At 39.4% G+C, this 12,565-nt stretch overlaps 1 protein-coding gene across 1 annotated transcript in view; it reads right to left on the reverse strand.

Annotated features, from left to right (window-relative positions):
* Positions 1-12,565, reverse strand: part of TYR (tyrosinase) — a 42,387-nt gene that overhangs the window by 13,134 nt on the left and 16,688 nt on the right. Inside the window, exon 3 of the mRNA XM_054628022.2 lies at positions 9,323-9,470. Coding sequence (XP_054483997.1) covers positions 9,323-9,470 — 148 coding nt within the window. The remainder of the gene's footprint in view (positions 1-9,322; positions 9,471-12,565) is intronic.

The raw sequence follows: 12,565 nt of genomic DNA on the forward strand, positions 1-12,565 counted from the left end.
CTTATTCAGCAAGGTTGCAGGCTATCTCCTAAAGTTGTATTCTCTGAGTGAGATATAATAACATATAGTATGCTGACACCTTCCCACCCACTACAAAATACCACCAGAGCTGGGCAGCTATGTAACACCTGAGGATCTTGGCACTGCTCTGCTTCACGGATCTCACTACAACCATTTCATCTCCTTTGTTCTCACTGCACACACTGGATATTTAGAAAGTGTCAGATAAAGGAAACAAGAGGGAGGGAATTGACAAGGGGTAGTATCATACAACCAATTCCACCTAAGAGAAAACCAATGCTACTTTGCCTATGTCACAGTTTCTTGAAAACCTCGAGGTTACTTCAGCTGCTGCATTCATAGAATCATATAATATCCTGAGTTGGAAGGGACCCACAAGAATCTCTGAGTCCAAGTCCTGGCCCTGCAGAGGACATCCCCAAGAGTCACACCATGCACCTGAGAGCATTGTCCAAACGCTTCTTGAACTCTCTCAGGCTGGTGCTGTGAGCACTGCCCTGGGGAGCCTGCTCAATGCCCAACCACCCTCTGGGTGAAGAACCTTTCCCTAAACTAGGGACCTGGTTTCTGAGCTTCTCCTTTTTGAACCTAGATCTTGCCTGACACGGTACCATGCATTTATGAGATTTTTTTAAATATTTCCCCTACCAATGTGTTTTAGAACTTTTTCCCCCAATCTATCAAACACCCTCAACATATCTGTAGGACTAAGTGAAGAGAAGGGTCTTTATACTTTCATTCTGACACTTTTCCTCTTTATGTCAAATGACTTGAGCTTCCACAGCTATTTGGAGAAAATGCAATTGGATCTCCCATTGCTGCTTGGCATGATTATTTGGCTGCAGAGTGCAATATAACTTCCCCTCATTGCTCCAATAATCATGCAGTCCTCCAAATGTTTCTCTCCTAGAATAAAAAATGTTACCAGCTCCTCAAGCCTCTCTTGTGAAAAGAAGCTGCTCAAGCACCAGAGTCCTGCAGAGAATTTAGATAGAATGATCCTGAGCAGAGATGACTGCTCTCTGTTCCTCTCCCAGAGAGGGCTGCTGAAGTCCTGCAGTTCTATTCCCCCTTTGCTATCACAATATCCTTTGGTTACATTGCAAACTGCTTAAGCTTCCCAAGAAAGTCATGTAGCTCCCTGAGGCTTCAATTCCATTGCATCTAAGTCTGGGCTCCCCTGCCACAGAGCTTAACAAGCTGAGCAGTCCTGTATCCTACTTTCCCAGTAAAGAAACCTTACTGAAATATTACTGGGTTTGGCCTTCTCAGAAAACTGGGTAGGATGAAACAAGTGCTGAGCCCAACTTTGCTGCTGTATTACCATGTAAAGAGCTTTATTTCAACTAAAGAGGAAGATAATGGATAAGCTAAGCTTTACACTAAAGACAAGAGCTGAGTGTCTGAGTGAGCTGAGTGGAAAAAGGGTGTAGGAATCTGTGCAGAGGAATGTCCATATACTCTAGCATAGGACTACGTAGTGCCTTAGCCTAACCCAGTTATTGGCAAAATAATCTAATTCCTGTGGGAGCTTGTCCATACCTCTGCAGGAAAGAAATGTGATTAAGTGAGGATTAGCTGTCCTGAGATTCTGTCAGAGCTGATCTAAACTTGGTTGCTCTTCTTCGTCAAGTCAGCCTTTGTTTAGCACAATGGTGTAAATAACTTTTCTGAGGTACAGGAGATAAATTCTTGTTCCTTAAATGGCTGTCATCATGTATGTTGTTTCACTCCTTACTGACAAACCAGAGTAATGTTTGACTAGAGATATTTGTTTTCCATTCAGATTTAGGTCTCCAATACTGCCCAACACTGCAAACCCCAGGTTATAGATGAGACATTATGGGGTGTCCTGTGTGCTTTGTAAATAAGGAGATAGAAATGCAACCAACCATGTGCTGTATTGAAAACAGAAGTTAGCATTTGATGGAATGTATATCCTGTGCTCAATTTCTCAGATTCATTTTTGCCATGATTTGATGCTAACACAAAAACATCACTTGAAGTCAGAGATAGTAAAAATGCCAGCTGCTCCAAAGTTTAATAACTACTTTTCCCTGAAGTCAAAGATAACAAGCAGATTAAAATGGATAGCTGTGGAGGTAGCTGGACTGACACCATGGAACCCGCTTTTGTGCTCTGCAATTCAGTTCTTTTGAGACTTAAATATTGTCATTATTGAAGTTCACAAGGGCATATAATACATAAATCACATCTATGGAAGTGAAGTGATAATTTCTTTTGATGAATAGGAGGTAGCTACATGTGGGTGAGAAAAGTACCATGTTTTCTTGTGATTTTTTACAATTTGAACAATTACATCAGCTGTTATTGCAGAAGTGCTGCAGGAAGGAAATGCTAGCTGTCTGCATCAGAGTTCATTTTGATTGCTGTGCCGCAGGGAGCTTCCTCCTCCTCCAGCATTAAGAGAATAGGTGAAGACTAACCCTGCAGCTCTTGTGAAGTTTCAGGGTGGTGTAACCTTTCCTTTTAAAAACCAGTAATTGTTTGCAAAATATGTGGTGTATGGCATGATCCATTCAGTAATTGTATTGGTTGAACTAAAATCTTGCAGTAAGATTGATATGAAACCTGCACTTTAAATGGGACTCTTTGAACTGACCCTGCTATATAATAGACTTTTATGAACAGAATGGATCATTACAAACATCTAGCCTGAATAATGGCATGGCAGGTGAGATTGCCAACTGCTGTATTTCACATATGATGCAGAAAATGTCTATTTAAGCTTTCTCTGGTCATTCCCCTAAAGTAAGGTGGAGCAGCAGTGCTGTAGGTTATATGTATGCTTAATCAATATATGCTTAATCAATATAAAGAATGTTTATCTCCAGAGCCTGATCCTTGTCATTATTTCTCTCTGTGTCTGCCTCTGTATGGTGTATCTTTGGATATCCAGAAGACTTATTTAATGTTATTTTAAATGCAGGTGCACCCTCAAATGTACTACAGATACTCAGTCCCCCTCTGTCCACTGGATCAGGGATGCTCTACACCTGTACTCCTTCACTTTTGCCTCTGGTCGTGGTACATATTAGATGACAGGTGATGTGACCCTCCAAGGCTGTTCCTGCATCCCTTTGAGTGTTTTGCAATTGCAACTGCTCAGGCTTACTGAAGTAGGTGTTAGAGCCCAGCTCAGTATCTTGGTGTGTGATTTGCCTTTCAGCCCCAGCCACAGTGATATGAAAGCAGAGATACTGGGGAGCTGTTTCTCAGCAACACCCCATCCTTCCCACTTACACTCTGCTTTCCATGGATAGATTTATGTGGTATTTCACAGGAGATGTGAACTCACTCTGCCCACATACCGAGCCCACTTTGAGTGAGTCAGCTCCATCAAACAAGCTGAGTAGCTCTGGTTAACATGCTACAAAGCCTGAGAGGTTAGGAGGGAAAGGTTAGCAGCTCTGCTTGGTGCCAAAAGTGGGCTTGTGGTAAAAGAGGGAGCATGTGTCCTCCTGCTCATTTGCAGACATCCCCAAGGGGAAGCAAAATTAAAAATGTAGAAATTTCTTTCTAAAAACTTCCATGCCCAAGTTTATCCCCGCCTTCTGTACTTACCTGCTCTGTATCTCGTACTTGTTGTAGGAGCTTGTGTGTGCCAATAAATCTTGTGACCCAGAGTCATTCCTGGCCCACCCTCATCTCAGAGATTCTGCTGAAGAGAAGTTTTCTTCCTCAAAGTCCCTTTTGATAGAACAGATCTGCTTTCTGTGTGCAGGAGCTGCTCTAACAAGGTTAATTTTTTAAATACCAGGGAAGGATGAGAGCTGGGCTACCTTGCTGCTGCGCCACAGAACCTGCTGGTGGGACGTAGCTGTGCATGCTGATCAGAGCTCTCTTCCCAGGATATTGCTAATGGCAACCTCTTGACCTGCCTTTGTCTAATAGATTTCAAGTGGCTCCAAGCCGTAGCTCATCCAGCTCCAGAAAAATATGACTTCTACGGCTGTGTCATTTGCAAATGTAACCTCAAAAAGCAGTAACAGCCTTGCTGTGCCCATATCAAGGAATAAAATTAATCATATAATTTGTGTTTATAATGTGAGTTTTCAATTTTTAGACTGCTTTATTATTGGCTGATATATTATTGTACTACAATTCCCATATCAGCTGCACCTCAGTCAAAAGTTTTGGTGTTTGTAAGTTTTTGAATACCAAAGGGAGAAAATAATTCCTCAGCCTCATATTTTATCTGTGCTGTCTCCCACTGGAGACATTTCAGGGTAAAGAATCAGTCTTATTTCATGTATTAAACAAGTCTGGAAACATAATGTTGTCTTACAAGAATTTTTGATGATTCTCTTTGAATGCATTTTCTCCAAATGTTCCAAATCCTTGAAGCAAATAGTTTTTAATTTCTAAAATAAGTTTTTGTTTCCTGTCAACATTTCAAAACAAGAGAACAATTTGGTTTTTTCTTGTGCTGTTTTTTGGTTTAAAAACCCTGAGATGACATTCAAGAGAAAACGAAAATGTTCTCTGTTTTACTCTGTTTCAAAAACAGAGTAAAAATAAGTAACTTTTATTTTGACATCTCCTGGGAGTGAAAATCAAATTTTCTCTTGTTAAAGCATTTTTTGTGACGAAATCACTTTTTCCACTTTTGCCATAGTGCTGCTTACTATTATGAGTTTTTTTTTTAAGTGGAAGAAGGTGCTGGCATTATTGTGAATATATTGAATCCAAAGGGACTAAAAATGTCCAGAAAGTTGACAGAGGGAATAGGGTGCTGCTGATCAGAGCAGGGATGTCCAGCTGTGTCTTGTCTTTGCTATTTCATGTGACAGTAAATGAAACAATTGTTACCTCCTGTTTCTTTGATACTTGAGAGCCACAGTCAGAGGCTAAGGATATGCCAGGTGCTGCACAGACCAGGGGAATGAGATAGTCCCTTAGTGACAGAGCTTACAACATGCATGCAGGACAAGGCACAACAGAGAGATGCAAACAGACAGGAGGAGGACCAGGCACCCATGTTCTGGGACTGCAATAGTCCACTCACTCAGGAGGAGTATGGAGGGACTTGCCTGAATGCCAAAAGGGTGTACAGTACAGAATGATATAATTTACATTTTGGAGGGGTGCATGAGTTCCTTAACAATGATTTGGTGTTGAGCAGTGAAGGGCCTTCCCAGTAGAAACCAGCTGATCTGATGTGAAGAGAGCAAAGAAGCAGCAGAAGGTATGAACTTGGAGTAAAGAAGAGCATTGAGATGATGTGATGGTGGTTGCAGCAGCATTCTGAGCTGTGCAGTTATTTATGATAGCTGGAGAAAACAGGTCTTTTAATGATGGCATCACTAGAACTGGCAATCTGGATCTAGCTCTAGACTAATACGCAAATAGTATAACAAATACTCGGCTTTAGAGAGGTGAGAGACTAATATCCTACACATAGGCTGTGTGTCTTCAGCAAATTATTTCTAAATTTCTTGTTCTAAAACCAGGACCTTTGGAAGCCATCCACATTATTGTAATTAACTCTGCCCATTGCTGCAGAACTTAAGAACAAGATGAGGACTGAGGCCCAATTACATTAGCTGCTGCATGGGCATAAAGCTGTAAGGAGATCTTTAATGACAACTTCTATTCCCTATTGCTTTTTAGCTTTTCTTAGGGAAATTGTTGGGTTGTGGAGTGGAAATCCAGAGTTATAGAGGTATGAAATAAATGAGAAGAAAACTGAAATATTCAAAGTATAGAAGTGCAGGGCTAAGAGATGAAGGTGCTACATGCCTCTAGAGATGAAATGTCTAAAAGATCCAGCAGAGAGGAAAGAGTTCCATCTCTGAGCACAGAAAACACCCCAGTGATCTCAAGTGGGATTGTGGGCTCGTGCTTTCATGGCCTGTGCAGCTGCTCCTTACAGCTTGTGTGGGTTGACTCCTCCCTTGTTATTCCCTTGTGCTGACTGTAGAGCATATCTGAATAGTAAAGAGATTTGCAATTAAGAGAAATGCTTCAGAGAGCTAAAAAAGCTCTTGTTTTTGCTGAATGTATATTTTGTTGCATCTTTTTTTCTTTTTATTTTTTAAGCCATTAAATTAACAATTAATAATTTTTAGGGTGGTTGCCTGGTTTTACCAAACACTGAGATTTGATCCTGACATCTTCTAGCAAATAAGAAGGCAAGGAGCCTGATTAATCATTGCTAATAAAGCTGTTGCCTGAGTACCTTCATACCTCTGCACTACTGAGAGGGAACGGCCTAAAAAAAAATGGAAGTGTTTACAAGCCAGTGCTTTTTTCTTTCACCTGTGTGATCTCAACTGCACCTCTGCTTCCTCTATCCTTCCCTCCTTTTGTGCATCAGGCCTGAGCAGGGCAGGTGAGGGACAGCAGATGGTAGGCTGCCTGTTGCTCAGTTTAGAAAGCAACTCCTAACATTTGGCTCACACCTGTCAGCAGACTCCGTATACACTTGTTTATCCTCCTCTGTACCATATGTTTCTATGCAAAATCAGTTCCAATGATCTATTGCCTTATTGCTATCACTCCTATTATGGATGTAACTGAGCATTTCACAGTCATTAATACATTTAGCCTGACAGCATCCCTGCTGCGTAGGCATCTAATATCTCCCACTGTACAGATGGGTTAGCTCAAGCTCAGATCCACAGCTCATCAAAACCTTCATTGAAATCAATGGGAAGGAAACACATCTCCAGGGGATGAAAGTTTGGGAGAGTAAGCTGCATGCTGGGTTTCACCCAAGGAAATGTGCAGTGGAGTGAGGAAATTCCTCTGTGGATCCTACTTGGATGCTCAAAGTGGGCAACCATTCTTGATTTCCTGTCACAGAGCTGCTCCCTGCCTCTGCAAACCCAGCAGAACTGTGATTGCTGTTGTCATCACAAGATACAGTTGAAAAGTTATTTAAAAGCCCATTGGCCCAATATAATCTTAGCAGTCAGCTCAAAAGTATTTTGCCCTAATGAGAAAAGTTGATAAGGACCAACAAATGTGCTTCTGCTGCTCTGGAGACTGTCTCCCACTTCCTCTATTCTTTACATTCTTGCTTGCCTCTCAAAAAAGAATTTCTTTGCTGCCCTTCAAGTCTATGTAGGAGAGGAACAGGATTTTCTAAAATGCACTGTATGTACCTATCAGTCATCTACTTATTAATTATAACTGAAAGCATGATTAATCTGTCACAGATAGAGATGCTAAGTAACCCAACTCAGGCTAATGCATTTCTGTCACCTACACAAAAGGCAGAATTATTCTCAGATTTTACATCTGTGTGTACTAAGGCCCATATTCACAGCAGCTGCAGAGCACTGGTGATGCCTTTCTGCCAGATGGGATGAGGTTGCATCCTGCATATCTCTATTGCCCCTGCAGAGCCTGTGCAGTGGTTTATTTCCTCAACACTAGTACAGTTTAATGAGGTAATCTTTTGCAAATAATTTTGCCTTTTAAAATTGATAACAACTAGAGTTATGAGAATCATTTCCAGCGACTCATAATGACCATGACTGAAAATCCTCAGAGGAAAGGGTCAGCATGAAGACCAAGGTGCTATTTAAGCCTGCAATGAGTAGGAGCTAAGAGATGCACAGGTCTCCTTCAAGTGTCAATGTCTAAAGAAAACAATTCTTTTGATATGGCACAACATTTTTTTTTTTCTCTTCTGTGTTCCTTTTCTCTGAATATTCAATTGATCCTTTTTTTTAATAGCCTAGATGCTGGAAAGTTAATTTCCAGGCACCATCTTGAGATTAGTAACCACACTTGAAACCCTCATCCACCCATCCTGTGAAGCAGTCAATGTATGGATATGCTAAATCACAGCTAAGCTACACTGTGTAAGGTTTAAAATGTCCTCAAGAAAAGCTTTTCACATAAAAGATTTTCAAATCTGACACCTCCAGAAGGCTAATTATACCCTACAATACAAGGAGCAGAAATCATGTAAGCCAGCCATTGAAGGAACAATTCCACTGATGCCTGGGTGACCTGCTAAGACTTGATGCCTTATTTCTTGATGGGAAATATAACCATTAGGCTCATTAAATATATAATCTATCTCATATATATATATAATATTTTATTGGATGTAAATGGTATTATTTTTTTTTCAGTCCTCTTATATTTTAAATATATATAAAGAGCAAAAGCCTAACTTCAATTTTGTCTTTTTATACCTGCTAGCTTTTTAGTTAAATAGGATAAAGTTTTATATAAGAGTTTTGATGTGCCTGAGACTGCCTGACCCTGCAAGATGATCCTTGCAAGCTGTAATCTGCATCCCTCCTATGCTGCATGCTTCAGTGGCCCAAAGGAAGAAACCATTTTGGTCTTCATCTCAATAGGCACCTTACTGCTTACAGGCAGAGTCTCAGAGTTCTGAGCATGCAGATTTATGGCAGTATATTGCTTATTGTTTATTTTTTGCCCTAAGCAGTGCAGAAGTCAAGTAAAATTCAGTGGAGAAAAAGTAGAAGATGAATAAGAAAATATAAACTGCTCAGGAATAAGTGTTTGTGTGGCTTTTACAGTTCTTTGCTTAGCTTTTTTTTTTTAATTGCTCTTTAGTCATCACAATTTGGTGTAAATGCAGTCCAGAGTAAATTGTTTGTAGCCATTCACATGTGACACAGAAGTGAACAGAAATGTTCAGTAGTGACACAGAAATGAAATCTTGGAATGTTGCCCTCAATGAAGCAATTTCACCAGTTTCTTGCAAAACTGTGTTCTCCTACCCTTTCTTATTAATAAACATGATATCCTTCAGTTTGCTCTCTTTTCATTATGCACAGCTGTACTCTTCTCTTTCATCAAGAAACAGTCATAATTTTGTTTGTCACACTTAAATACTAATTTTTCCCCTTTATTTATGAATAACAGGCTTAGATTTTCCTTATGGAATAGAAATTGAAACAGCCCTGGCATTTAGAATGTAAAGGAATCGCTCCAAATGATTATAGTCATGTTAAAATGAGTCACTCACTTTTGATCCCAACTTCCTGACATACACATTCATATATATTAATCATTGTGACATCATTGAAGGACTATTTTTACCTTTTTAATAAAAGCTGAGTGCATTTGTCAACTCATCAAATTATATTTAATCCAGTGAACATACAGACTGGTTAGGAAAGACACATGCTTTCAAATAACAGCACAGCTCCTTTCTACATGTCTGAAAATGTTGTGTGTGTAAGAACATGTAAAATGTTTGCACTCTTTGAAATGCAGGTGAAAAGCCCACTGGAAAAGAAAACAAACCACATAATGAATTAGTTTTACTAAGGAAAATGAAACTTACCTGTCCACAAATGCATGGTGTAGAACAAAGATGGGATCATTTGCAGAGCCTTGTACTTGGGACATGGAGCCATTCATGTAGATGTGAAGTGCGTTGTGCAAACCGCTTTGTGCCGGGTTTGATATCGCAGTCTGTGGATCAGCAAAGCCTGTGGAGAAAATCATATTCTGATATGACAATGTGTATAATTCCTTTTCCAGTAACAGTGAAGATCAAAGTACTTACTTTCCATTCATTTATATTCAGCTTTTTAGACAAGAGATTAGGAAAACTTGTAAAGGAGTGCTAATATATTTCAAAGGCAGAGGAAAGATGAAATTAAAATAAGCTTAATTAAAACTCCTGCAGTGTAGCTAATGCAGCATGTCAGCAAATGTACTGCTTAATTGCTTTATATTTTTAAATTTCTTGGTCTATTTTGTCTGGCTGATACAAAGCAATATAATCCCTATAGACATTTATATGTGGACATTTATTTATGTTGAGAAAACTTTTTCACTTTATTTCAATTTTTAATCTCTATACTTACAGGCTCCTAAGATAAACCAGGCTATTTTATCTCATCATATACTCAGTAATCTATTAATGTTTGCCTCTATAGAACACGTTCTTTTATTGATAGGATCCAACACAATGCAATCTATAACTTCTACAGAAGGATTTGGTGAGTAATTAATAATTTTTTACAGTCAGACTTGCAGGATGGAAGTCTGTGGACTGCTGTTATTTTGGAGGACACTTAAAAGATTACTTTAGGAAGAGCTTGCACAGACCAAGCCCCAAGCAGGAAATACTGGAAGATGAGATTGTGCATTAGTTTTTATCTTGGTAGCCTGTCTATATTTAAGATTGATGTTATAGCCCTACTCATCATCCCATCAGCCATGCTTCCAATTTACTTTCAAGGACTCCCAGTAAAAGCCAACTCAAATATCTGATCCTTCTCTGGGATTTTCCCAGAGAAAAGAAAGAGAAAGCAAGGTTGTCTTCCCAGTCTATTTCTGAACCTGATACTAGTTCTGATATTTAATCCATGCCACAAAGAGAGCTGTGAACAATATGATCATTGTGTTGATCCTCAGCATTTCCCAAATATTGTTTTAGTTTATCACATCTGGAAGGTGGAAAAAATAAAGATATTAGCTTTTATCTAAGGGGAATTCCTAATGGACTTTGAACACTTGCTTTATTTACTTATTTGGATGAAGAACTAGCACTTGAATGAGAATCAGTAATATACTGTTGAAGTGAATGTCCCAGTCTTGCTATTTGACACTGTTACTCACACCATAGGGCAATTGATGACTTTGCAAGCTGGATTCTCATTGTAGAAAATCTAAAATGCGCCAACTATCAGTGGGTATTTAGTTCAGGGGACTGAACTACAGCCAGTATGAAAAACCACTTCCCTGTGAAAACCCTAATGTGTAACATGGAATTTGGATCCATGGTTTCAGCTGTCTTGCTCTGGATTTGCTCCACTCTGAGTCAGACAAGGTATTAATTGAGATGTGGCTAGAGTTGCCTTATGAGTAGGGTCATACCCTGAACTTGGAGACCTGAGTTTTGCACCCAACTGAGACTCTGATCTTCTGTGTGAAATGATTTCGTTGCTTTGTCACTCTAAATTCCCTCACTGGGCCTTTTGTTGTCAGTCAACCTCTTCAAACAAGGGTAGAGCATCTGGCATAAACCCACTGGTATTTATAAGAAGCATCAAATCATAACTATAGCACCTAAGTACCAAAAAACCAGTAATAGCCATCCATCTTTCTGAGTCTATAGTATGACAAAGCTTTTAAAAAATTCAGGGGAAATCAGAGTTGAAAATATAATTTGGACATTTGGAGAAGGTAGAGTTGGCTTGCTTTGAATATTGCAAACTTTAGGGTAAAGAAAATCTGGATTCAGGAAACAAAAAGAACACATTAACACCTGCAGATTTTAAGTACATCAGATATGGACCAGGATTCCAGAGTCTGCTTGGTCACATAAATGACAAAGGACAGAAGTTCTCATAGTGAAAATTGGGCCCATAGAAATCTGCAGGATGGTGAATGCTATGTTTCCTAGCTATCAAATAAGGGGGAAAAGCAGAGCAAAATATTACTTATAAAGAATATATGTACATTGACAGTCTGTCCAGAACTCACAGGAAGAAGTGGCAACAATTTTGGCTTTCTTGCTGCTGGCCACAGCACATGGTTATTGGAATCAATCAATTTGGCAATACTAGGACATTTCTGTGAACGTTAACTGGATAACATATATTTGTGTATCATTCTGAAGCAATTCTTCCACTCATGTTCTACTGCATTAAGTATCAAAGTATGTTTAAGGGAAAAATAAAACTTATTTCAGGGTCTGGGTAGACAGCTAGATGTTGATATCAGACTTTGGATGCGTCTTACATTTCTTAATGCATTTTAAACACTTGATCTAATAATTCATAAAAATACACAGAATACTCATTTTGGCTCTGGACAGCTTTTCATGGAACATCTGCACATAAGTAATTTGTCTTAATCATCAAAATCTCTGCACTGGAAGAGCTTTGGCAACCCCACCCTCCAGCTCCAGATAATTGGGGTGCATCCACTCAGTCTCAAAGTTGATGTCATGTTTAACCGCGCACGTTATTCTGTTCTAATATCTGATCACTTGTTATAAAAAGTTCATATAAATTTATAAGTTAGCAGGAATAAAGCCATGATGTGATGTCACTGCATCTTATTAGCTTGGGTCTTATTTCAGACTTTTAAAAGCACTTCAGTACAATCAGTTATGCAGGATGAAATACTAGAGTGGAGTCGCCCAAAAAGAACATGTGAAAACTTCAAAGTTTTCTCAGAGTACAGGAAACTTTGCTGAGGTAGCTGCAGTAAAATCACCTCTAAAGCAGATGTGAGACTACAGATACAAGCAGTGAGCTGAAATAAGAGTTCCTCGTCTCTGTATAGGGGAACTCTTCTTCCTCCAGCTGCCTTGCCCCATGCTGTGCCTTCCTCTCCTCTGCACTAAATTTACCTCGTCAGTCCTTTTGTGAACTGACTTTACGGACTATTCTGGCAGTAAACTATCCTGGAGTGTGGGATGTGAGGTTTTTTTCCCAGGCCCCTAAAATGTAGACTCTCAGATAAGGATATGATGAGGACAAGTGATAGTACCAAAAAAGAAGGGAGAGCGACTGACAAATGGTTGAAGGAGTCTGCAGAGAGCTATTAAATCATCTTGGTCAGTATA

The sequence above is a fragment of the Agelaius phoeniceus genome, chromosome 2, assembly GCF_051311805.1.
Source record: "Agelaius phoeniceus isolate bAgePho1 chromosome 2, bAgePho1.hap1, whole genome shotgun sequence".
In the NCBI taxonomy this organism is placed as follows: Eukaryota; Metazoa; Chordata; class Aves; order Passeriformes; family Icteridae; genus Agelaius; species Agelaius phoeniceus.